At 44.2% G+C, this 27,506-nt stretch overlaps 1 protein-coding gene across 1 annotated transcript in view; it reads right to left on the reverse strand.

Annotated features, from left to right (window-relative positions):
• The window catches only part of LOC124594174 (probable 3',5'-cyclic phosphodiesterase pde-5), a 277,725-nt gene that overhangs the window by 224,137 nt on the left and 26,082 nt on the right, over positions 1–27,506 (reverse strand). Inside the window, exons 3-4 of the mRNA XM_047132534.1 lie at positions 26,083–26,120; positions 16,217–16,413 (exon numbers count right to left, since the gene is read on the reverse strand). Coding sequence (XP_046988490.1) covers positions 16,217–16,413; positions 26,083–26,120 — 235 coding nt within the window. The remainder of the gene's footprint in view (positions 1–16,216; positions 16,414–26,082; positions 26,121–27,506) is intronic.

Here is a 27,506-nt window from a genome sequence, read left to right on the forward strand (position 1 = left end):
AAAGAAACTGGGGAACCTGCCTAATATCACGTAGGGCTCCCGCAAGCACGCAGAAGTGCCGCAATACGAAGTAGCATGGACTCGATCAATGTCTGAAGTAGTTCTGTAGAGGAAGAAAATGGTTCAAATGCCTATGAGACTTAACATCTGAGGTCATCAGTCCTCTAGACTTAGAACTACTTAAATCTAACTAACCTAAGGACATCACATCATCACATACATCCATGCCCGAGGCAGGATTCGAACCTGCGACAGTAGCAGCATCGCGGTTCCGGACTGAAGCGCCTAGAACCGCTCGACCACAGCGGCTTCTGGAGGGAGCTGACACCACCAATCCTGCAGGGCTGTCCATAAATCCGTAAGGGTACGAGGGGGTGGAGATCCCTTCTGAACAGAACGTTGAAAGGCATCCCATATATGCTCAATAATGTTCTTGTCTGCGGAGTTTGGTGGCCAGCGAAATGTTTAAACTCAGAAGAGTGTTCCTGGAGCCACTCTGTAAAACTTCCTGACATGTGAGGAGTCGCATTGTCCTGCTGGAACTGCCCAAGTCAGACAGAATGCACACCGGACATGAATGGAAGCAGGTAATCACAGTATGCTTACGAGCGTGTCACATGTCAGAATCGTATTTAGACTTATCAAGGGTCCGACATAATTTCAACTACATACACCCCACACCAGCTTGAACAGTCCCCTGCTGACATGCAGGGTCCACGGATTCATGAGGTTGTCTCTATACCCGTACTCATCCATCCGCTAGATAAAATTTGAAACGAGACTCGTCCGATCAGGCAACATGTCTCCAGTCATCAACAGTCCAATGTCGGTGTTGACGGGCTCAAAGGAGGCCTAAGCTTCGTGTCTTGCAGTCATTAAGGGTACACGAGTGGGCCTTCGGCTCCGAAAGCCCATAACGATGATGTTTCGTTGGAAGGTTCGCACGCTGACACTTGTTGATGGCCCAGCATTGAAATCCGCAGCAATTTGCGGAAAGGCTCCACTTCTGTAACGTTGAACGATTCTCTTTAGTCGTCGTTGCTCCCGTTCTTGCACGATCTTTTTCCGGCAGCAGCGGTGTCGGAGATTTGATGTTTTAACCGTTTCCTGATATTCACGACACACTCGTGATCTGGCCTTACCGGAAAATTCCCACTTCATCGCTACCTCGGAGATGCAGTGTCCCGCCGCTCGTGCGCCGACTATAACACCACGTTCGAGCTCAACTGAATCTTGATAACAGTAGTAATCGATCTCACAACTGTGCCAGAAAGTTGTTGTCTTATATAGACGTTGCCGACCGCAGCGCTATATTCTGCCTGTTCTGTATTTGAACACGCATGGCTACACCAGTTTCTTTGGCGCTTCAGTGTATATGGCCGCACGTGAGGTCACAAAGCCCTTTCCGAGGGAACAGGGCGCGGAGCTCACTCCAAAATTTCCAGGATTTACTGCAAACGAGTCCGGCCATAGGAATGAGGAGACATTCTGTTCCAGTTTTCATAAACACGAAGCTCATTGGTGGGTACATTATTAACTTGCTACCCACTAGCGAACAGACTTCCAGATCCCTCTTTGGAGGAGCAGTTAGACTCTTTCTAGGACTAGCTAGAAAGACTGTGCCAGATGCCATTCTGAAGGTCTGAAAGGCAGCTATTAAAATTCACAGTGATATTCTCGGTTGGAGCTCGTGGTCTGGATGTGACTGATGATTCCATGGTCGCACAAGTTTTTCTTGACTTTGGCCTTTCGCCAAGTGTTCGGAGTTTCGCGCTGAACTTACTAGGGATTTAGAGATTTTGTTACATCCGTGATCGGTCATCAGGAAGCTGATGAGGTCTGTGCCTTGCAATCACAACACTCTGGCCCACACTATAGCCACAGGTAGCAGCCATTGCAGTACAGCGCGTGGCGAACAGTCAGCAGCCTTCTCAAACGCAGATACGGCAAGACCGCGAGATTGCAGTGCGCGCTTCCAACTTCGGAAATTACGGCAGGGTGAAGGAAGAGACGTTCGTTTCCGACTTCTGCTCCCAGCCTGTGCATAACATGATATATGAGCTTGAAGCTCTTGTATGCATGTATTCTACAGTTTAATTCTTCTTTCAAGGGGATCTTTTTCCGTATTCACGTAACTACTCAAGTTTCATTCTGTTGCTGATTCACAGGAGTTCACACTCTTTGTGATGATCTATCTAATTCTCGCTTTATTTCACAGTTTGTTGTGTACTCTGTCCTGATTCTACAGCCTTTTTGTAACTTTTTTATATAACTGTGAAGTTTTATATCACGACTGAATACACAGCTGGTGTCCTTTATGCACCTAGGCACCACTTCAACCGTAATTGTCCAACGCCATGCTGGTAGCGACCCTAATAATCATTCATCTTTTTATTACTGTTTTGCTCTGTTTATGTAAAATCGTTATAAAGTTTTTTGTAATCTCTTCATTAATGTGTTTTGGTTAATTTTTTTGTCTGAGTAAAGCAGATATTCGTCAGATCAAACTCTATGATTCTTATCTAATGGAGTAATTTATTCAATTAAATGCCCAGGTTCTCCAACCATATGTAATAGGCGAGTCCGCGGACGAGTTCAGGAACTTATTCCATGGCGATTGATTTTTCACATCGCCTACTAACTTCATGGGGGTAATCTATCATTTTATAAGATCTGAGATTCCAGAACTGGCATCAAATCTGATTTGTATACCGAAGGAGCGCGTGTTGATGTTCACAGTAATACTGGCTTCTGGCATAATTGACATGTGTTTCATTTTATGATCAATAGACGAGGAGAAGCAGTGGACATCTGAAACGACTGTACCGTCTAGAGGCAGATTGTTACTGGAGAAAGCAGCGTTCAGTAGTAACATCAGAATTCGCAATACTTCATTTCACGTCACAGAATAACAGTCACCCACTGCGCATCATTCACATTTAGGTGTCTTTTTCAGGTTTGGAAATACAAGTATAAAGTACGCTAACGAATTATGGTACACACAAGAGGGAAAAAATGGAAACAGCGATTGACATTTATGCTTATCTATTGCTCCTTATCAGTAAACTAGTATTTTTCATCCGAGTTCATAAAACACTAAAACACAATATAATCCTAAAAGTAGACTCTAATATTAATTATTGGGGGAATTTAAAGCTTTGTGAGTCCAATGTTCAGCAGTCACAACAGGTTAACATGTAAGATGGTTCGCTCAGATTACTGTATAGCATCAAGTAATCAGAGTCCTACCTTGCTCCACATTCACAAAGTTCATCGCCGCTGATACCCAACTTCTTCAAATTAACTGAGCGCCTCGTCACTCCCGTTATCAGTATGTTTAGGGTCTTCCACGTCCCTTACTGGGGATGGCAGCTTGACGGTAGTTTCTCGTCAGCTGTCCACAATCCTCCATGGCACTTCGTGCTTCACAGCTCCGTTCTACGGGATTCTGCTCGAGTTGGAATTCGTTAAGTTGTAAGGAGGAAGTTTTTTTTCTGGATTTCAGCCGTGATGTTCCAAACAGTGGATACCTTGAATCTGTTTCCTGCTCTTTCTTTTTCATCTCTGCTGCTACCTGTCTTCTTAAAATCTGCAGTTGCTACTCCCATGAAAGGAACTGTGACTGTGCAGCACGTCTCATGATGAGCCTCATCAGCGTGATTAGCGTGTGCGGGGTTTCTCCAGAACGGTGTGGCCTACTCTACAGCAGAGAAACACAAAACAAGAGCGGATGTGCGGAGGATGCTGGGCTGCGCCTCACAGGTGGTGTTGGTCAGTTTAAGGTTCATGTAGACTGCTACTTCTTTCCGGTTCCAATAAAGTGTGAGTTCAGGCATGACCCAGTTTTTCAACCTGGGTATTTTGCGTGAACAACATTCGAAAGGGCTGCCTAACGCAGCTACTGTAAAGAAATTTACTTCTTTCTATCGACATCAGCGTTTGGTACCACGTATAAAATTTTATGTACGAGTACTACTAACGATCTGGTCGGTAGTGTAGTCGTGTTTCTCTGATGCCTCAATGCTGGCCACTAACTCGACTGTAGCAGCTACACAGGATTTTGCATCGACACAAGAATTTCTTTTTCCTTGACCGCCAGGACATCTACGATAATGATGATTCTTTTCGATGTCCCCTTGGTGATTTCTCCAATCCCAAATCATCCACGAATCGAGAAAAAGGTAAATTTAGGAGACCCTCATTCTTATGGGGTGTGTTATGTATCTAAAAGATACAATTACGTTTCAGCAAAAGAATGTTACCTCATAACAAAATGTTCAACTGATCATTGAACTGTGCACTCTGTGGAAAGTCCTGCCTTGGCTGGAATATTCCGATTTCATTCTTTGTAGAGGAAAAATTTTTAGTCATCATTGGTTTCTGAATTTACTCCCGAAAGGTTTGTGCACTGTCTGATCAAAAATAACGGACACCATTACCTAATGCCGAATTGACCGCTGGACGTCACGAGGAGAGGACCCACCGGTACAAAGGGGGCGACGGGGAGCACTGTGTTGTCATTAGAGAATAAGTAACAGCAGAACTGGTCGGTCAGGAGAGCTCAGCAACTTCGAAATCGGACTAATCGTACGTTGCACCTGAGTAACAAACCCATCAGCGGCATTTACACCCTTTTAAAGCTGCCCAAGTCGACTGTTGGTAATGAGACTGTGAAGTGGAAACGCGAAGAAACAACCATACCTAAACCGAGGCCAGTCAGATCTCATGTAGCGACGGAGAGTCATCCTTGTGCACTGTGGAAGGTCGTGGTAAAAAATCTCATAAAATTAGCCGTAGGAATCACTCATGAGCTTCTCAGCCCAGCTAACACGATAGCACAATGACTCTGCGTACAGAGTTAAAAGGAATAGAGCACTATGGCCGAGGAGTTACTCGTGAGCCACTCAATTCTATCGACAATACTCCAACGCCTGAGGTGGTGTAAAGAGCGATGCCACTGGTCAGTGGATGACTGGAAACGAGTGATTTTGAGTGATGACTCGCGGTTTACGCTGTGGCAACCCCATGGAAGGTTTTGAGTTTAGCGAATGACCGGGGTATGTGCCATCAAGGGCCCCAACAATGAAGTACGGAAGAGATGGTGTTACGATATGGGGGTGTTTTTCGCGGTTAATGTGTGGTTTCCTTATTGCGTTTAAGAAAACACTAAATGCAAGAGGGTATGAATACGTTTTGCAGAGTTGTATACTGCGTACAGTGGAGGAACAAACTGGAGGTGATGACTGTTTGTATCAGCAAGACTATGGACCTTGCCCTAAAGCAGTATCTGTGACGCAATGGCCTGTGGACAATAACATTTCTGAAACCCAGTGGCCTGTGCAGAGTCCTGACCTGAGTCCAAAGGAATGCCTTTGGGATGAATTGTAATGTCGACTTTGCTCCAGACCCCACCGTCTGACATCACTACTTTTTCTAGTGTCGGCTTTTGACGATGAATGGCCTGCGATTCCTTCACAGACTTTCAGATACCTCACTGAAATTGTCCTCAGCAGGGGTCAATCCGTCGTAAAGGCAAATAGTGGGCACAGTCCCCAATTAATTTCCATTAATAGGTGTCCTGATGCTTTTGAGCAAATAATGTGTGTGAGAATCTCGTGAAATTTGGCAAGTATGGGAGAGTTACTGGCAGAATAAAGCTATAAGGGCGGCTGGTGAATCGTGACTGGATAGCTCAAGAGCGAAGATGAGGGGGGGGGGGGGGTAGTGTTTGCAGTTGTAGTGGTGCTGGTGGCTGGTGAACACATCTGCCCAACTTGTCTTGAAATCTTGTTGGGGCATACATACTATTCTATTCAAAAAATAGTGAGTAATATGAGTACATAATACCCTGACAGAAAAAACTCTTAGCACCGAGAACTAATTAATGTAGGGTAATCAAATTTCGAGAATACATTTGTCTTGATAATATATTTAAGTGATTAACTTTGAAAGACGAGAGATTAATGTAAGCGTGAGATACGCCATTGCAAATTTGAAATGCTGAATATCCGGTCCAACCTCCAGAATGATGAATGCAAATATGCAAACGTGTATGCATTGTTCTTACAGTTGCCGCATGTCCGTTTGCTGCAAGGAGTTCTACGACGGTTATCGGCCTATAAATAAAATGTCGTGTGACTAGGACCTCCCGTTGGGTAGACCGTTCGCTGGGTACAAGTCTTTCGATTTGACGCCACTTCGGCCACATGCGCGTCGATGGGAATGAAATGATAATGTTGTTTATTATTTTTTGCATTTTGTTCGTTGTTGAACGTTTTGTTTGGTCATTGCAGACGTCACATGACGTCCGGTCAAATTCGTTTCGTTTATCCTTCCACTCAGTTTTTTAATTACAGAGGCCAACCCGCTCTCTGACCGAACACGGTGAGCTACCGTGCTGGCACCACTTAGCTACCGGGAGTGGACTATCCGTCTATACAAGGACTGTTAATTCTGGTTGTGGATGACGCTGGTCTTGTCGTCCGATGACGTCCTATATGCACTCGATCAAAGACGGATCTGGTGACCGAGCAGGTCAAGGCAACATGTGGACACTCTTGTAGACTGTTGGGTTACAACATCGCTATTTGGGCGAGCGTTGTCCTGTTGCAAAACACCACTGGCGATACTGTTCATGGATGGCAGTACAGAAGGTCAGATCACCAGATTGACGTATAAATTTGCTGCCAGGATTCTTGGGGTAACCACGAGAGTGCTGCTGGTGTGATACGAAGTCGTACCTCAGACCATAACTCCAGGTGTAGGCCCACAGTGTCTAACAGGCAGAAAAGTTGGTTGCAGACCCTCAACTGGCCTTCCCCCAAGAAACACACGGCCATCACTGACACAGTGGCAGAACCACCTTTCATCGGAAAACACGACAGACTTTCATCCTGCCCCCCAATGAACTCTCGCTTCACATCACTAAAGTCGCAAATGGCGTGGTTTGGGGTCAGTGGAATGCACGCTACAGGCGTCTAGCTCGGAGGTGTCCTTGAAGTAGCCGATTTGTAACAGTTCGTTGTGGCACTGTGATGCCAACTGCTGCTCAGATTGCTGTCCCCACGGTAGTGCCACATGGCCGTCTGGAGCCCGGTGTTCTTTTGAGCATACCCTCTCGTTACCACCGCTGCTAGAAATTATGTACAGTGGCTACGTTCCTGCCAAGTCTTTCTACATTACCAAGTAAGGAACATCGAGCTTCTCGTAGCCCTATTACTCGACCTCGTTCAAATTCAGTAAGATGTTGATAATAGGGTCACCACGTACAGTCTCAAAGGTAACTAACGCTCACAACCGTTACAGCGTCTGACGCGAAATCTGAATAGACATCATCTTTCAAATGTAATAACACAGCTACTAACTTTTATGTCGCACATCTCCTTCTTGGTGTTGCGATTTTTTTCCGTCGGTGTATGTCAAGCTCGTCCATATTATTTTAGCAATATTCTCGTATTATAAAAATGAATAAACCTAAGCAACTGAAGAATTATCGTGAAATGAAGTTAATGATTTTTGTATTACAAATTACTCATGCTAATTACGTTGAAGAATAGCGCATCTCCTGCAAATGTAGTTTACTTCAACAGTGCCAAATTTAAATCCAAAGAATATGGCGCACAACAGTGATGTTAATAACAGCGATACGCTATTTCTTTAATGAAATACTCATTTGTTTCGTTCATTTGCACTGTATTTTTGAATCGCAACATAAAAATGTTCCAAAGGATAATAACTCTGGCAGCAGCTCCGGGCGCAGATTGACACGATGAACAAAACTTGTGATTATCACAGCAGTATTTCACAGAGCTCTTACTCGCTCCATTGTGCAGTGCTTCACGCTCTGACATTAAGCGGCTGCAGTGGGGCGGAGCAAATGACAAACCGCCCGTGCGTGCGAAAGTTTGAAAGCTGTACTTTCGGAAGATCGTAACTGCGTACCGTCAGAATTATGGCCAAAGTTTTCGCGAGGGGCCGCCTGTGGGGCTGACATCGTCTAAGTGTGCTTTTTTCTCTTAAAATAAGAGGGCAAGCTGGTGACGTTTCCTAGTTAGAATGTTCATAATCCTTTCTGTAAAGTTCCAATAGTCATTGTATCGTGACTACCGACTCCTTAGGCTGCTGTAAAACGGTATGCCGTTGATGTTTTCGGCAATGATCTGAGACGTTACGCACCATCTGACTTATACATGTGATGTCGAATTGGCAGGATAACTGTTAGGCCCCAGATTTCGTAAGTCCCAGGTTCTTGACACTACCAAGCAATGCCAGTGTCTAAGCTCGCGGGCCGAAAGTTTTTCGCTTGGTGTTTCGTCCTAATTTCCGGATAATGCGCCACAAAATCGAATAAACTCAATGAAGGCATCCTTTTGAGATTCCTCTTCTGTTTCCGCCGGTTGTACAGTTGGTTTAAGACATAGATCTCTCCGAACTTGTCACTCCGCGTAGCCATTTTTACGGTTCTAATTGAACCGCTGATCTATCGGGATAGTGACTATATTCTTTTACTTTGAACGCTGAATGTAGAAAACTACGTAATATTATTATAGATGTACGATAAATTTAGCCTAAAGATCGATATACAATGACCTATCAGAGAGTAACATCCGCGGATTCTGAGAAACGTGGGGTTTTCAGTTATTGTAATTTGATACATGCACCTAATCTTATTCATGACATTATTCATGAGGCAATGTCTGTGTCTGGTCACTGGGGATGGCGTTCTCCTTCTTGACAGCTTGCGCCCAGCGTCACTGATGGTGGCAGCTGTGTGTGTGTGTGTGTGTGTGTGTGTGTGTGTGTGTGTGTGTGTGTGTGTGTGTGACACGTGGGTTTTCGAAAGCCGCTTGTCAGGCACCATACGTGGGAATAATTAGATTCCACCACAGGGCAGCGTGTTCAGGAGAGCTGAATTTCCGCGCTAATTAATCACATTTGTGTCGTCTATCGCGTTTAATGATCACTAACCATGAAACCAGATGTGGCGTGATTATGGGCGAAATACTGTAAGTGAATAGCGGTATAAATACTATCAGTGTTCTTGTATCTCAGTGAAGCATTTTAGATTTACTGATAAATGTTTCATTCTATTCTAATTTATCTTGGCTCATATTTGGCTGTTAAATCAGCAGACCATGCAAACATATCTTACTCAACTGAAGTTAATTTTTGTTCGAGCCTGTCCTGGAATGAAGTATAGTTAAATTGGTATCGCTTAAATGTAACATGAAAGAATAAGTCCGTCATGGCATTTTTATTAGACGGGCCTTGCACCTAAGACCAGACATGAATAATTTGGCTCTTCCTCTGTTACATTTTTATATTTGCATTTGTCCCACGACGAATCAAGCATTTAGAACGAAAATTGTATATTATCTTGAAGACTGCCTGGTGAACAGTGTAATGCTTGAACCGACCCATCCACCATCATGCCGATTCTGCGTAGGATAGAGTCTCCCTATATTTCAGTCAACCTTCTGTGATAACTCAAGCTGTATGTGCGACTATATTGTAGGAAAGAAAATAAACTAAGTGTGTGTGCCGATTTGTTACTGCGGACGAGAAACGTGTCTCCCACTGTATTGCAGGAACGAAACAGCAACTGAATGAAGATTACTTAAGTTGTGGACATGTAAAAGAATAATTGATATTGTGATCAGGGCAATACAGATTCCTACAGAGGTATGAAGCACGAATTATTGGTACACCCTCGCCTGCTCCCCCTCCCCCATCCTTCCCCACGCCCAAGCCGTTAGATTAGGCGCCCTACGAATTCTGGTTACTTCCACATGTGAGATATTTGCTGCTGGAAATCTGTCCTAAGCCACTGAGGAGGTCATGGTAACTATAAATGGATATTCTACCGATCCTTCTGAATCGGACTGCATTTTTGGAAGAAACTAGTAAGAAAAATGTTGGACCGAATATTCTGAATCAAGAAAGTCGCAAGGCTTTGTTCACTGTCAGACCCCTAGGGGTACGTTCAGCGGCCTAATGGGAAATAGTTCAAAAATGGCTCTTAGCACTATGGTACTTAACATCGGAGGTCATCAGTCCCCTAGAACTTAGAACTACTTAAACCTAACTAACCTAAGGACATCACACACATCCATGCCCGAGGCAGGATTCGAACCTGCGACCGTAGCAGTCGCGCGGTTCCGGACTGAAGCGTCTAGAGTCGCTCGGCCACTGCCGCCGGTGGGAAATAGATCGTTTTCACGTAGTGCATGAGCGTCGTGTCCCAAGTGTATGTTTTGCGTACTGTAAGGGCAGTGTCTAGTTTGTGTTGTATGATGAGACAATTGAGAGGACGAACTCGACGCCGGTATTCTACTCGACAAGACAAAACAAACTAAAGTGCTCAGAAGTCATGGTCAAATGTTAATATAATTTCCCACACGTACACACCACAGGCGGGTACGTAAATGATTAGAGTTGCAATTCTCTACGACACGTTGGACGGTCACCAGAGTGTATTATTGCGGTTCGTGTTAGGTGATGTTACAAGGCCTGATGGAGTATATGAGAGACGTGAACAACATCAGATGCGTAGGCTTTCGTTACCCCCGAAACGCAGACGTTTGCTTTGTAGTGATGCTGTTATCGGGAAGCATCAATTGCTGGTGAATGGCGTCACGTTGTGTTCAGCGATGAATCGCGGTTATGCATAATCCCGGATGACCATAGTCGGCAAATTGGGCGGCGACGCCGGCCGCTGTGACCGAGCGGTTCTAGGCGCTTCAGTCTGGAACCGCGCGACCGCTACGGTCGCAGGTTCGGAACCGTGCCTCGGGCATGGATGTATGTGATGTCCATAGGTTATTTAGGTTTAAGTAGTTCTAAGTTCTAGGGGACTGATGACCTCAGATGTAAAGTCCCATAGTGCTCAGAGCCATTTGAACCATTTTTGGGCGGCGACCAGGGGAGAGGTCTCATTCTTAAAACGTTTCGGAGAGGCACAGCGGTATTATTCTTGGCGTCATGGTCTGGGAAGCTAAAGTATATGACTTCAAGCCACAGTTGCTAGGGAACTCGGCACAACGATACATCATGGACATCCTGCATCTTCACGTGTTACGTCTCATGTGGCAGTACTGTGGTTCAATTTTCTCAACAGGATGACGTTCGTCAACACACAGGACGAGTCTCAATGGACTGTGTGCGTGATGCTGAAATATCCCCACGGGTCAGCAAGAGCCCCATATCTGTCCTAGGCAAAAGATGTTTGGGATCAGCTCAGACGTCAGGTTCATCCCAGTGACAGTATCCAGCATACCGAGGATCAGTTACAACAGTTGTGGGCTAGACTGCCTCAGTGGAGGGTACAACTGCCTTATGGCACCCGTCCTAATCGAATCAGTACATGCATCCATGGTAGAAGGGGTGCAACGTCATGCTGATAAGTGCGAAGTTGTTTGTAAATTTAACACGATATTGTAACTGCTGAAGTAATATGAAATATCCTCTCAACCCGTGAAGTTTCATTTCTTTTTCTCCCCCCCTCCATCTTCTGAATGCTTCACTCTTTTTTCGTGTAGTGTAGTTTACTCCTCTATAATAGCAGGAAGGGGATGGCCGACTCCATACGTCCCATTGTGATTACTATGAACAGTGTCGCAAGCCTTCTTATCACGAGGCACCATGAGAGGGATTAGAAGTCAGTCCAGGAGACTGACGCAAAGTCTGGCGATCACGAACTTTACTCCAACACCTCTCCTCTCCTTGCCGGCCAAATAGTGATGCTAGTAATTTCTTCCACCAGCAGGACTCGAACCTTCTATCTCCGAGTCGAGCTCCACGGCACAGGAGTGCGTTAGCGATCTCAGCTACGGAGTTGGATACAGCGTAGGAATATTAGCTTATTAAGACCTATAAAACAGACCCAGAACGTTTTCGTTGACATTGCATTTCTATGCAATAAGCTCTAATTATTCTTTTGACTAAAACAAAATGAAACATGCGATTTTGTCGAAGACTGACATTCTAAGCCCATGGCTGTGTACTAAATATACGTTGACTCTTACAGAGATGATAACAGCAACCGGCCACTTTTTATAGTGCTATTTACTTATTTAAAAGGCGCCATTATTGGTTTCGAGCCGACAGGTTCATCATCAGACGGCTTGTTCACATTGAGATAGCATTTTACTTCAGCTTTCACTTTTTGTTCTCCCAAATGATGAATTCGTAGGGCACCACCATCCCAAGAGAATTTCATCATTTGCGAGAACAAATAGTGAAAGCTAATGTCAAATGTATCTTAACGAGAACAAGCCGTCTGATGATGAACCTGTCAGTTCGAAACCGGTTACGGCGCTATGTAAGTAAATGAATAGCATTATAAAAAGTGGTTGGTTGCTGTTATCTTCTTTGTAAGTCAACCTATACAATGTATCGTGTCTTACCGCGAATGAGCAGGTTATTGCTGGTATGTTATTCAATAGTCAGTAATATACCTGCTAGGGAATAATCTTTGAGTATACCGTACAAGGTAGTTTTCGGTTACACAATTCGGTCACACAATTAAAGTAGCATCTCTATAAATGAACGATATTTAACAATCATTTAAAAATAGTACTGTCTCTGCATCGCAGACTGAACATCTCTGTAAATTTTTTTTTATCTTAGGCCGCCATGAAAGCAATGTTAAATGATGAAGCATTTCTATTAACACTTTCAAATGTTCTACATAAACTCGTAATGATTTTCCATAACTTTATAATCTGTTTCTTTCCACAGCTAATACCACTGCGGCAACCGCTTATTTGGTTACAGCATTATGCGTTGCTTTATTAGAGAAAGCTCAGTTCCGAGACATTTTTGCCAAAGCCTCTGCAGTTAAAATCTAGTATTGTATCAGTCTGAGTCTCGATGTATGAACAGCTTTATCTGGTTTTGATCCTGAGAAACGTGATGTCGCACAAGAATGTCGAGAGAATTACTGAAGTTAGTATTTCAGGATGATGAAACCGTCCATGGTACTTTGAAGTACAGTCTCTCTGGAATTCGAATGGCGCAGAGTGCTAAGTGGTGCACATCCCATTGAGCGACGGACAGTGACAAATAGTCGAGTAGGAAAAGAGCAAAGCGCGGTTTTAATCTGGTGCGGCTGAACACGATCGAACAGAATAATTTCTCTCACCAATGATACGTTCTCCATTTACCAGATTACAAAAGGATTCTCTGCTGAAAAAGGAGGAAAGAAACAGAGAGAGAGAGAGTGGTGAGAGAAAAATGAGAGAGAGGGCGGGGATGAGGGAAGCGGGTAGAGGGGAGAGCGGATGGGGGTAAGAACGGAAGCATGCAGGGGATGGTGGTTCGTAGAGCAAGGTTGAGTGGTGATAAAGATGCGTAGGAGGAGAGAGACAACTAACGATAAGAGACGATTCACAGCAGCTGACTTGTTTGATTTAAATCTGTTTTGTAGCGGAAATATCGTGGTTTTATATAATTCGGCTGGAATAACAAAATAAAATGTATGTTCAGTATGTTCAGAGGTTGTCAGCATGTGTGAAGCATTTGTGCTGTAGTGCTATACGGATAATATTTTTTTGGTAGGACATTAAAAGATGCAAGCTCTACTAAAGGGTGTATCTACACTAATCCTGTACGTCTCTAGAGTACTGCTTCGTAGTACGGAATCCTTACCAGATAGGACTGATGGAGGACATCGAAAAGGTTGAAAGAAGGTCAGGTCGTTTTGTAACATCGCGAAATAGTTGAGAGAGTGTCACAGATATAACACCCGAGTTGGGGTGACAGTCAATAAAACAAATGCGTTTTCATTGTGGCGAGATCTTTTCACGAAATTTCAAAGTTTCTCTTCCAAATGCGAAAATATTTTTCTGACAGCCACCTACGTAAGGAGAAATGATCATTGTACTATAATATGTGAAACTAGTGCTCTCAGGAAAAGATTTATGCGTTCGTTTTTCCCGCGCACTTTTCGATGGTGGAGCGGTAGAGAAGTAGTCTCAAGGTGGTTTAATGAACCCACTACCAGGCACATAAGTGTGAACTGCGGAGAAATCATGTAGATGTAGGTGCAGGAACTTCGACTGGCGACTACGGTTTAGCTACCAGCCACGCAGCAGTGCATTGAGAGCTGCCACACTACAAGGTTGCCAGTAACTCAACTGCGGAAGATGATACCCCAGCATCGCTACGATACCAGGTGGCGGTAAGTTCGCTATTTGCAGCGGTGTTATCGTCTATACTGTCTCTCTTCCGTGAGTCACTTGCAGTCCACAAGCTTTGCCGGTATTCTTCCGCCGGAGGGATCTATAGAACGTCGCCGTCACAGTTCATGGTTATCTAGGCTTAACGTCGAGCGCGACGCGGTCCATCAAACAGAGTTCCATTCGCCGAGCGTGCAGTACACTCCGGGCTTTATGCCGGCCACCATACGAGTCTACGGCCTCGTATACTGCGTCCGAAGCGCCGAGTCGTCGAGAGTGTCTCGACCACGGACATCATGGTACTTCATAGGACAGCTCAGTGACTTCGCTGGCATAGATGATACAACTCGTACTTGCTAAGAGACTGTTACTGTGTACTGTATCATAAATTTTATCAGGACTGTCTTTTAATTGTGTTCCTTCTGAAGATGCTTTATGTTGAACTTGCTTGGTGTGTTGTGTTAGTAAAGTTCCACTGTTCTTTGGATGCATGAATACATCCATTCACTAATAGTGCACACAGCCCATGACAGGGGTTAAAAGTAGATGCAAATAAAAAATAACCGTCTGAATGCGAGCAAAGCAGTAGTGAACACAGAATGAGAAACATTTACAGACAGTAAGCGTACCCACATTATTATGAAATGTAAGTTGGCAGGAGAGAGTATTGGATCTTACTTTATTTTGTGACAATAAGTTATACAACTCTTTGGGAAAGGTACTAAATATTGGCGTAGCAAGTAAACTCAAAAAAAGGGCAGCTACATAAGCTCCCTGAAAATTTATAATGAAGTTATAAATCACAAGCCAGTTCCATGGTTGAAAAGTATATAAAGAAAACTTTAGAATATTCAGTATCTTTCGTTAGGGCATTTCGTCCAACTGTCATTAAATTACGCACGTCCTGAATAAAATTCAAAAACAATTAGGGCTTGAAGAAGTCCGAAGTGGAAATATTCCAGCATATTCCTGTTCTGTTCAGCAGAATGTACGTTCAGTGTCCTAGTACTCGTAGAAAGTCTCCCTCCGTTGACACAACACTGTGACAATGGGCACTCGAGTGTCGACGACTCTTGTGAGCTCTACGAGTACAGTGGGAACTTGCAGGCCTGCTGCACCAGATGTCAGTCAGCGGCTCTTGTCCCACTGCACCTCGTGCGGACCTTTAGTGGTTACGAGTATTTGACAAGCCGGCGACTAGCATAAGAGCGAATCTGAAGGCTGGGATGACCAGTTCTGGACGTTACAAATCAACCACTAACCACTAAACTGCAACACCTCCAGAAGACTCTGGAAAAGTAGCTTCGTCCCAGCAGAAACCAACTTCGTATAAAATTAAAGACGCAATTGTCTAACTGAATTAAAATGGGCGATCAAAGAGTTTCCACTTGGCGGTGTTGATATAGCGTATATGCAACGTAGCCTGAGTCTGATGTGAGTATTTAAGCACCGACATGTAGGCAAGGAATTCGTGTGACATTCGTGTCTTTCCGACATGCGTGCTGGAATGCGGAAACTTGAACTATGGTGATGTTTTTAACAAATGCGTCCAAACAGGACCAACGTGCTGTTTTTTTTTTTCTTGGCGGCAGAAGGACAAACACCGGTAGACATCGGAGAATGTGTGTGGGGCAGCATGTCTGCAGAAAACCACCTTTGTGAAATAGCGCGCCAAGGGTTGCTGCTGCTCCATAATACACGTCTCCACATCTCAAATGCAGCTCAAATGCAGTTACGACAACTTAAGTGGGAGACAGTGGATCACACACCCGACAGTGCTGATCTCTCCATACTGTTATCATGCCTTTGAGTTCTTAAAAATGGCCTTGAAGGGTTGACGATATCTGTCGGACGAAGATACGCGGGCGGCAGTTACAGACTTCTTCAAGCAGCAGGCCATTGTATTTTACCAAATGGATATCTTCAGACTGCTGGACTGTACGGCTTTCGAACGGAAACTCTTTGATCGCCTCTTACTACAAGGCTCTGCTCGTAGTGGGCAGATATCAGGGCATTATAAGCTGGAATTGTGTGCAGACCTGTCGTCCTGTCCCAGGTAGAGGCCCAGCAGGTCGGGGTCGCCGCGGTCTGCCAGGTAGAGGCGGTAGCCGTCGGCGCCCACGGCGGAGCAGATGCAGCCGGCCAACTCCCACAGCACGTGGCCCTTGGTGGGCCGCTGCTGCAGCGACCGCGTCAGCTCCTGCAGCATCTGCCGCTTGTCCGCGTGCACGCAGAACTGCAAACAGCAGTCAGTCAACTCTCCTGTGTAGTAAGCCAGCGCAAGATCAGATCTTAAATTTTACAACTTAGGGCTATACTCCACCAATTCTGCTACAGTGGAGTCTACAAGGTCCAGTTACAGAAACGTGACCACAGCCTATGTAAGACGTCAACTGCAATAACTACTTACAGACGGAAAGTGGCAGCACTAGCAGTGAAGGACATAAAAAATGTGTGGTCGGACGCGGAAAACAGTGCAGTCTTTGTCATGACGCGGAAGCGGAGCGATGTGTCTGTAGAGTACACTGAGGGGCGACAAAAGTCATGGGATACCTCGTAATAGCGTGCGGGACATTCTTTTGTCCGGCGTAGTGCAGCAACTCGACGTGATATGGACTCAACAACCTGCAAATATATTGAGCCCTGCTGCCTCTATAACCGTCCATAACTGCGGAAGTATTGCTGGTGCAAGAAATGACCTTTCGATTATGTCCCATAATTGTTCGACAGGATTCAAAAAATTCAAATGGCTCTCAGCACTATGGGACTCAACATCTTAGGTCATAAGTCCCCTAGAACTTAGAACTACTGAAACCTAACTAACCTAAGGACATCACACACACCCATGCCCGAGGCAGGATTCGAACCTGCGACCGTAGCAGTCCCGCGGTTCCGGACTGCAGCGCCAGAACCGCACGGCCACCGCGGCCGGCCGACAGGATTCATATCAGGCGATCTGGCTGCCAATTCATTCGTTGGACTGTCCAGAATTTTCTTCAAACCAATTGCGAACAATTGTGGCCCGGTGACACAGCGCATTGTCATCCATGAAATTCACCATTGTTTGGGGACATGAAGTCCATCAATGGCTGCAAATGGTATCCAATTAACCGAACATCCAGAGAACCCAGTACATTCCATTCAAACACAGCTCACACCGTTATATAGCCACCACCAGCTTTGCCCAGTGCCTTGTTGACAACTTGGGTACATGGCTTCGTGGGATCTGCGCCACACTCAAACCCCTCTATCAGTTCTTAACAACTGAATCGGGACTCATCTGACTAGACATCGGTTTTCCAGTCGCCTAGGATCCAACCGGTATGCTTACGAGCCTAGGAGAGGTGCTTTATGCGATATCGTGCTGTTAGCAAAAGCACTCGAGTCCGTCCTCTTCTGCCATAGCCCATTAATACCAAATTTCATTGCACTGTTCTAACGGGTAAGTTAGTCGTACGTACCACATTGATTTCTACGATTATTTCACGCAGTGTTGCTTTTCTGTTAGTACTGACAACCGTATGCAAATGCTGCTGCTCTCGGATGGTCAAGGCACGGCGTCGGCCACTGCATTGTCCATTATAAGAGGTAATGCCTGAGATTTAGTATTCCCGGACCACTCTTGACAATGTGAATCTCGGAATGTTGATTTCCGTAATGATTTACGAAATGTAATGTCCCATCCGTATAGCTCCAACTACCCCCCCCTCCCCCCCCCTCCCCCCCTCCCCTCCTCTGCCTTCAACAAAGTCTGTTAATTCTCGTCGTGCTGCCGTATTCACGTCCGAAACATTTTCACATGAACCACGTGAATACAACCATCATCTGTATGCGTCCATATCGCTATCCCATGACTTTTGCCACCTCAAGTGAATACCTTGCATGCCAAACTGGCGCTACCCAAAACTGACACCGAGACTACTGCGGTGCACCATGGCCCATAGATGACAGGGTTGAACGATGGTTGCGGAGTTGTGTACGGGCGAATAGACGTGCAACTGTTGAGCAACTGACCGCTCAGATGAAGAAAGGGGCTATTACCACAGTGTTCCCAGCGACCGTTCAGCGATCGTTGCTGTGCATGGGCCTCAGCAGCAGGCGCTTCGTTAACACACCCATACTGACTGCTGTTCATAGGCGACGAAGGCTCGAATTTGCACTCCAGTGCCGCAACTGCAAGCCCGCCGAGGGGCGACAGTTTATCTATTTTTAGTGAGACGTTTCATGCGCTATTGGAGAGATCGCCGTTGGCGTGTACGGCGTAAAACGTCCCAAAGCAAAAATCTTGCAACACTCTTCGATAGAATCAAAACTGGAGGAGGGAGTGTTATAATCCAGGGAATGTCTTCGTGACATTCCCTGGGTGATCTCGCCATCCTGTAAGGCGCAACAGATCAACGTAAGTATGCACCTATCCTTGGGAACCACGTCCACCCCAACATGCAGTTTGTTTTTCCTCGCCACGATGGCATCTGCCAGCAGGACAATCCAATGTATCGCACAGCTAGCAGCGTACGTGCGTGTTTCGGAGAGCACCAGTACGAGTTTACCGTAACTCCGTGGCCACCACGATGTCCGCATTTAAACCTAATCGAGAATCTGTGGGACCACCTCGATTGGGCTGTTCTCGCCATGGATCCTCAACCGAGAACGCAGAACGCCACGCCACTGGATGCGGCATGGCTCTCCATCCCTGTCGATATCTTCCAGGATCTCACACATTTTATTCCTGCTCCTCTCGGAGCGATCCACGCTGAAAAATGTGGTTAATCATGCTATTACCAGGAGGCCACATTAATGTGTCTGGACAGTGTATTATTTATGTATACCAGATGAACGCTATAGCTTATTTGATATATTGTGTATGACAGTTTAAACACAGCTCACAAAAATTTAATTAACATCTTGTAACACGGATAGTAACTTTGATAGTGGTCTCAGTTTGGCGAGGAATTTTTTCATTTATGCCAATGCAGCTGAATGCTGTTTTAACGTAGACCTACTAAATTGTGATTATGTTGAAACTTACGCTTCAACCAAAGCTGCACATTGTCTCAATCATTTACTGTGTGATTAAGGTCGGGGGATTTAGCGGGCCAGTCGACGTGCGACAATGTACGTGAGCATTCTGCCCTCTGAACAGAGCTGTTGTCATCTTGAAAGACGGGAGTGTCCACACCATACTGTAAAATAAAGCGCAATACTTGGTCGACCTGAATCGTGAAATAAATGCGCGTCTGAATGAGTGGACCCAAGTCATGGTACGAAGAACACCCCCAAACCAAAGCGTATCAGAACCATATCTGACCGAACTGCACCCTCCACGCAGTAAGAGATAAACGTCACATGGGCTGTTCGTTACTCGCCGCCTTGCGTGATTTGAAAAGAGCCAAAGCGTGACTCGTTGGGCCGCGAGTACACATCCCCACTTAATTACTGTCCAGTTGCTTTTTTGACTGGCCCATTTAAGACTAAGAGCTTTACGTGCCGCTGTGAACAAATGGCCTTTTATGAGGTGCTCGACATCAAATGTCTATTCCATGCAGTTCCCTTCGTACTTTTCACCAGGAAACTGGTTGAGATAGACATGCATTCGTTGAGAGTAGCAATTTCTGTTGTGTTTGAAGCTGAGTTTCGCTTATTATACGTGACTCCCGTCTCCGGTTCCCTTGGGATAGAATGATTTTACGACTTCTGTTCTTGCGCCATGTTCTATGGCTGTGGGTAGTGCACCGTATCTTGCAGAGACAATGAACAATCTACACTAATAAATAAAAGATACGGCAGCTTCACTGGCACGTACATACATGGTACCTGGTTTCTTCCGCTCTGTCGCGTCTTCACGTCGACCCATAATACTGAGCTGATTGCAGACAACCGACAGGTACATACGTACCACTTCACTGACACGACTTACGTCAAGAGTGAAGGGTCATATGGTCACCCGGTTCCACTTCTACACTTTGTACAATGCTGCAAAGCAAGATTGTGCTCTTTTACGAGGCTGGCTCCTAGTTTGTCCAGTGGGCTAAGTTAATCACATGATGAGTGTGAGCATATGTTTTGATACTACTACATCCTGGCCTGACTCAGGGGACCAAACCACAGCGTAGCACTAGGTAGTGGTACCGTATTACCCGAATGTGAACTGCTAGCAATACCTTCACCACGGACCACGGGGTGAGCGTGCTAGAAGAGGCTGCTACAGTCTAATGTCGTGGAACACATTGCTGAAATCAAGGACATGTTGAGAGCAGCAAAATGCTTTCTGTATGTAACGCTTTTCGGTGTAAATGTTCCTACAGGTTGCGAGTGTTACTCATCTTTGGATACTACATTTCCACTGCTTTGTATACTGAACTCAGACCAAAATTCGACAGAACCCTGCTGATCCTGTTTAGAGTACCGGTAGCAGTTAATTGAGCGGCGTGTATTGATAAGCGCATTTTCATACCGCAGACTGGTAAAATTTGTTTTCCTTTATCGTCGGGCTGTACGTTAACAATGAATTTATGGTTCAGTCGATTGTGAACAGAGCATCACGCTCAGTCGTTGTTAGAGTATTAGGACAACCAACACCAAAGAAACAAGATAAGTAATTACATTGTTCTGCATTAAATTTAATATGCGACCGCTTTGAGTCCTCTCCACTTGCTGCCTAGTTCTGTTTAGTTAACAGTATGTCAGAACTTTAACCCTTAAATAAGAATTATACTTTTGAATATTCCTTCAGCTTATTCAGCAACGACTGAAACAGCTGAAATAGAGCAGTCAATGAGATGAAAACTATGGGCATATAATAAGGTGAAAATTCCTTTTTGTGATGATTTAACAAGCTTGACATAAACGTCTCCCACTATTTTCAAAAATACATGTTACTTACTGTCACTGATTACGGGTAAGTATTGTTATTATTTCATTTTCCTTTATTGCTACAGTTGTAGATTTGAGTTTAAAAATGTTTGGTGCACACTGGACAAATAATTGACGTCTCGAGACTAGCCAGATTCCTGGAACGAGAGATAGTGTCGTATATGATAATTTCAAGAAAGCATGTCAGTTCCGACCAAGTGGAATTGTCCGTCATATTACTGACTTGACTGATCTGGTGGACGATTTAGTCAACGTATAATTCGAAGCAAAAGTATTTATCGTTTTGTATTACAGTACAGATACCTGCGGAAATATTTTTCATATGTTGGTTCATTAATTTAAAGACGAAAGCAACGTGAAAATTGGCAGCTTGGCAGAAAGATGGCATCGACAACAAAGAAACTCAGTTTTTATTATGGCAGTACGTAAGTGAAATACAACTTCGAGAAGATAAAGAATTCTGTTCATGTGATTTTTGAAAGCAGTATGTGATACGTTCAAATGGATAAACAGCAATTACTTGTTTTGAATACGTTATCGCTAAAGTGTATTCACCGAAATTTTGTGAAATTTTGGAGGGAAATTGCTTCTTTTTTTCAATAGTTAAGAAAGGGTAGTAGAATACAAGCGTGCTATACACCTGCAGAAGTTATTCCACTTGAGAAATTTCGCACAACAACAACGTCAAAGGAAAACACAGAATTAGAGTCCAAAATAAAATCAAACAATCCTACAATTAAAGTGCTGTCTAACTGTGGATGCCGTAGGTATTAGATCAATCAGTACGGTACATACTATTATACGAGGAAGTGACTATATCATAAATCTTTAAACGAAATGCGTGTCGCCATTGTTTCTGGCTACTAACATATTCAAATACTAGTTCTTTAATAATGATTGGTCAAGTGCAAGCATAATTTTAACATCTGCTGCGCCGATTTACTAGTGTTACCGTCGATGAGATGTATGTCCACCACTTCACACCAAAAACAAAACGTAACGAAGTCGCTGGTAGGAAGTGGCTTTGCACTATGATTTTATCTAGAATGTTGTTGCTGCGGTTTTCTTGGTTGCAAAAGGGGTTGTCCTAAGTGTTTATGCCCGCATCTCGTGGTCGTGCGGTAGCGTTCTCGCTTCCCACGCCCGGGTTCCCGGGTTCGATTCCCGGCGGGGTCAGGGATTTTCTCTGCCTCGTGATGGCTGGGTGTTGTGTGCTGTCCTTAGGTTAGTTAGGTTTAAGTAGTTCTAAGTTCTAGGGGACTTATGACCACAGCAGTTGAGTCCCATAGTGCTCAGAGCCATTTGAACCTAAGTGTTTACAAACTATAAAAAACAGATGGTGAATTTTTGTTCGTATTACGACGAAAGTTGTGCAAAAATAGGTGATACGCAGATATTAATTCAATGGGAAGGAAAAATATCTTTCGTCAGGGTACTGCATTAGTCCACAAACGGTTCTTGGTATACAGAAACTGAGGTGTCCAAAGGAATAACTGTTGGAGCAGCTGGCCTATTTACTTGATATGGGACCATTTAACTTCAATTTTGACTTCCATCTGTTCTAACATCTAAGGAAATGTGTTGGAGGAAGACTTTTAAGTTTACTGAGGAAGGAGCGACAAACTTTGTCGACGCGCGTCCGTCCCTGGCTGGAGAGCGAGTACGTGTGTGTGTGTGTGTGTGTGTGTGTGTGTGTGTGTGTGTCCCTCAAGGAGCTCCGCGACGCCAACAACTTTACATTTCGTCCGCAGGTCGTTTAGAAGGCGCATTGAGCTGTGAATTCAGACAACAGAAACTCGTTGCATGTTGCACTCGCCTTAAAACTCCGAACGCTTTAGTTCCGTACTTAGAATTGATGGATATTTTATTTAAATTGATTTATAAACAGTTGGTTTTCATATACCAGATATAAGATAGAAAAAATATTCTGTTTATCAATGTTATTACTCTCTTTAAAATACTAAACCATGTCTATGTAGCTTCTTACGTTTACCTATTGAAATAAATATTCCTTTCACAAATAATTTTGTAATTTACACAGCAAAGCACGTTATGTGAAACACCCTCCATATTTAATGCCCTGTTTCAGTCACATGAAATAGTGCAGTAAATCATGTGGGTGGCAATGGTTGCACTGATTAGTGCTTATCGTGACTACAATGACCAGCTCTCTGATACTTTTTCTTTATTTACAGCTGTTCCTTTCGTAATAACTTTACTTTACGCTCCACTATTTCGTACCAGGCTAGTCATGTTTGAAAAAAATGTTGCTACAGTTTTTGTTCCATTTTTGGTAAGATTGTCATTATAAAACGACGAAGGAACATTAAATATTGTGTATTGAAAGGTTACTTTTCATACTTTGGAGATAAACGTGATGATCAACGAGAAAACGATGTTTGATTTTAACTTTGTATTAGAAAATGACTGCGAGCGGGACGGAGGCTTGGACGTCATTCAAGGACGTTATTGCTGAGTTTTTAGGACTCACTTTATATTTCTGATGTAGCCATCATACTGGGAAAGTTTAAGATATTAGGATCTTTGACGAGCCTCAAGGGTCACTTTCTAAAGTGTCACCATCGTTCATTTCCACTTACAATTTGGGTGATATCAGTGAGTAACAAGATGAGCGGCTTCATCAACACGCTAAAGCTACGGAAGGGAAGGTATCGGGATCGCTGGGATACCTGTGTAATTGGAGACATCAGTTAGTCATTTTACCGAGACATACATCTGGAAAATGTCAACGGAGAAAAAGTATATCAGAAGCTCTAACACGAATAAGGAAAGGAAATATTAGCTAATGGACAGTTACTGCCAGTGTAATAAGGATTTGTATTCAGTTTTATACAGAAATACGATCTGTATTCTTGTTGAAAAATATTATTTTCATTCCCAGTACATAAATTTCGCTAATTTTCTAGCTCATAACGATATCACATTGTGACAAATATGTACAAGATAGGAAAAGGCTGGGATCAAATATGGATTCAGTGCACAAAAAGGCATGACAACATACACTCCTGGAAATGGAAAAAAGAACACATTGACACAGGTGTGTCAGACCCACCATACTTGCTCCGGACACTGCGAGAGGGCTGTACAAGCAATGATCACACGCACGGCACAGCGGACACACCAGGAACCGCGGTGTTGGCCGTCGAATGGCGCTAGCTGCGCAGCATTTGTGCACCGCCGCCGTCAGTGTCAGCCAGTTTGCTGTGGCATACGGAGCTCCATCGCAGTCTTTAACACTGGTAGCATGCCGCGACAGCGTGGACGTGAACCGTATGTGCAGTTGACGGACTTTGAGTGAGGGCGTATAGTGGGCATGCGGGAGGCCGGGTGGACGTACCGCCGAATTGCTCAACACGTGGGGCGTGAGGTCTCCACAGTACATCGATGTTGTCGCCAGTGGTCGGCGGAAGGTGCACGTGCCCGTCGACCTGGGACCGGACCGCAGCGACGCACGGATGCACGCCAAGACCGTAGGATCCTACGCAGTGCCGTAGGGGACCGCACCGCCACTTCCCAGCAAATTAGGGTCACTGTTGCTCCTGGGGTATCGGCGAGGACCATTCGCAACCGTCTCCATGAAGCTGGGCTACGGTCCCGCACACCGTTAGGCCGTCTTCCGCTCACGCCCCAACATCGTGCAGCCCGCCTCCAGTGGTGTCGCGACAGGCGTGAATGGGGGGACGAATGGAGACGTGTCGTCTTCAGCGATGAGAGTCGCTTCTGCCTTGGTGCCAATGATGGTCGTATGCGTGTTTGGCGCCGTGCAGGTGAGCGCCACAATCAGGACTGCATACGACCGAGGCACACAGGGCCAACACCCGGCATCATGGTGTGGGGAGCGATCTCCTACACTGGCCGTACACCACTGGCGATCGTCGAGGGGACACTGAATAGTGCACGGTACATCCAAACCGTCATCGAACCCATCGTTCTACCATTCCTAGACCGGCAAGGGAACTTGCTATTCCAACAGGACAATGCACGTCCGCATGTATCCCGTGCCACCCAACGTGCTCTAGAAGGTGTAAGTCAACTACCCTGGCCAGCAAGATCTCCGGATCTGTCCCCCATTGAGCATGTTTGTGACTGGATGAAGCGTCGTCCCACGCGGTCTGCACGTCCAGCACGAACGCTGGTCCAACTGAGGCGCCAGGTGGAAATGGCATGGCAAGCCGCTCCACGGGACTACATCCAGCATCTCTACGATCGTCTCCATGGGAGAATAGCAGCCTGCATTGCTGCGAAAGGTGGATATACACTGTACTAGTGCCGACATTGTGCATGCTCTGTTGCCTGTATCTACGTGCCTGTGGTTCTGTCAGTGTGATCATGTGATGTATCTGACCCCAGGAATGTGTCAATAAAGTTTCCCCTTCCTGGGACAATGAATTCACGGTGTTCTTATTTCAATTTCCAGGAGTGTATTATGACTTAAAATAATTTTTTCCGTTGGGCTGTGTAATTAATGATTATGGCTCACAAAAGTGACCCCTCTGTACCGGAAATGTAACGAATCTCGTTTTCAGATTGTTGTAATTCCTGGGTAAATGAACATTTTGTTTGTTGACAGACAAATTTTTACTCGTACTCACAATGATTTACCCACTAACTAACATAAGAGTCAATTCAATTAAAAGAGCTTCTTTGTTTTTGAGTAGATATTACGGAATATTGTTTGCTACAGAAATACTTTGATATAGAAGCATACAGAAATCAATGGAAAGTCAGGTCAAATTTTTCCACTGCGTATACACTGCTATTTGTGAAAGTCACATACAAGAAATGATGTTCTGTGTATGTAATTTATATGTGGAAATGTGACACTAATATTTCCGAAATACTATATTTGGAATTCCATTTCGCTTGCGGTTCAGTTTTGGCAGTCCAAAAAGTCCAAGTCCTTTATAAACAGTGAATACGAAAATATTTGAATTTTGTGTATAATGTAACATATAAATGTTCATTATTGAACTAGATAGTATTATTTTTAGTTCATAATTTGTTTACATACCTTCCATCGTGAGAGACTGGTCTTCCTCCCGTTTTTACCTGAAAAAAATAATATTGTTAGTACAAGCAATAAATACTGATAAATGAATACATTTCGTATTACAGGTGTTTTAATTTCTGTACGTTGGTGTACACATGTCTTGAATCTCCAGTAGCTGCAGCTTTAGGACATTTTTATTTATGTTGAAATATGCATCAGACATACAAATAATCTGCATAGTTAACAGGTGTAATACTTTAATAAGAAATAGTGCAACCTTGTTACGCTCCCAACACACATATAATTAATTATTTGAAAGACCTAATACGTGACAATTTCACACGTTATTACAGGAACGTGTTCAGAGTTTTAAACAAAAAGTTAATGTACAATAATAGTGGGAAGAAGTCACCTGGTAAGGAACAACAATCGTTAGACGCTGGTGTACAGATAAACCGCTGCGTGCTACTTATTATTCGCATCATCACCAGTTTCTCTGTACAGAAAATGTCTTCAGATACTGGCTACCCTAAAGGAACACATTAAAGGTCGATGATCCTTTAACGTATTATTCTCTGTAGAGCAGTGGCTGCCAACCTTTCCGAGACCTTTAGTCCTGAATGCAGTCAGATATTAATTAGTGTTCCCCCTCCCTCCACCAGCATCAACATCATTAGCAACTAATTAAACCTTATTATGAAAAAGAATTTTCTTTAAACACTTTCATTTTTGAAGTGACGAAATATTAATGATCTTTAGGTTTTGTAGATGTTTCATTAATACTCGAACGAATGAGTCTATGAGGCAATTGGTACGGCTTATTTCTAACAACGTGTTTTCATAGAATTATGAAACAATGCTCAGTGGATTGCGAGTGTTACCTAAAACTACTTCTTAGAAAGAAAACTTAACTATTCACGTTGAGGATAGACACTTGTTACAGAACGTGTTTCCTCTGCACCAATCGTCTCCCTAGCGGAACTTGCTTCGGCCTTACGTTCCACCCCCATTTAAATCAACCAAATTAAAGTGTTTGCACTACATGCATGCTTACTATTTGTAAATCACTTGAGTAGTGGACTCCTTATTTCTGAATTGGCAGAAAATGGAAGACTTTTGGCTGCTAATGGTCTGTGTCTGAACACTGCTGATAATAACAGTAACGGTAATAATGGCAATAATAATATAGAGCAGGCTAGACTGCAGCTAGTAGCCATTATGTAGTTACTGCTGCGCTGTCAATTAGTTCGTTAACTGTTGCAAAGTGAATAATGAAACAATTTCTGGTCTACCTACAACTTGGACGAGGCATTTTCAAGAGATTTTTGAGCATACATGATTCATATTTCTCAAGTTTACTGTCATAGATGCATGGTACAAAGTTTGAAGGATGTATATAGTGAGTGGACTACGTGAGGGAAATGTCGATACATTAGTTTCAAATG

Source organism: Schistocerca americana, chromosome 1 (genome assembly GCF_021461395.2).
Source record: "Schistocerca americana isolate TAMUIC-IGC-003095 chromosome 1, iqSchAmer2.1, whole genome shotgun sequence".
In the NCBI taxonomy this organism is placed as follows: domain Eukaryota; kingdom Metazoa; phylum Arthropoda; class Insecta; order Orthoptera; family Acrididae; genus Schistocerca; species Schistocerca americana.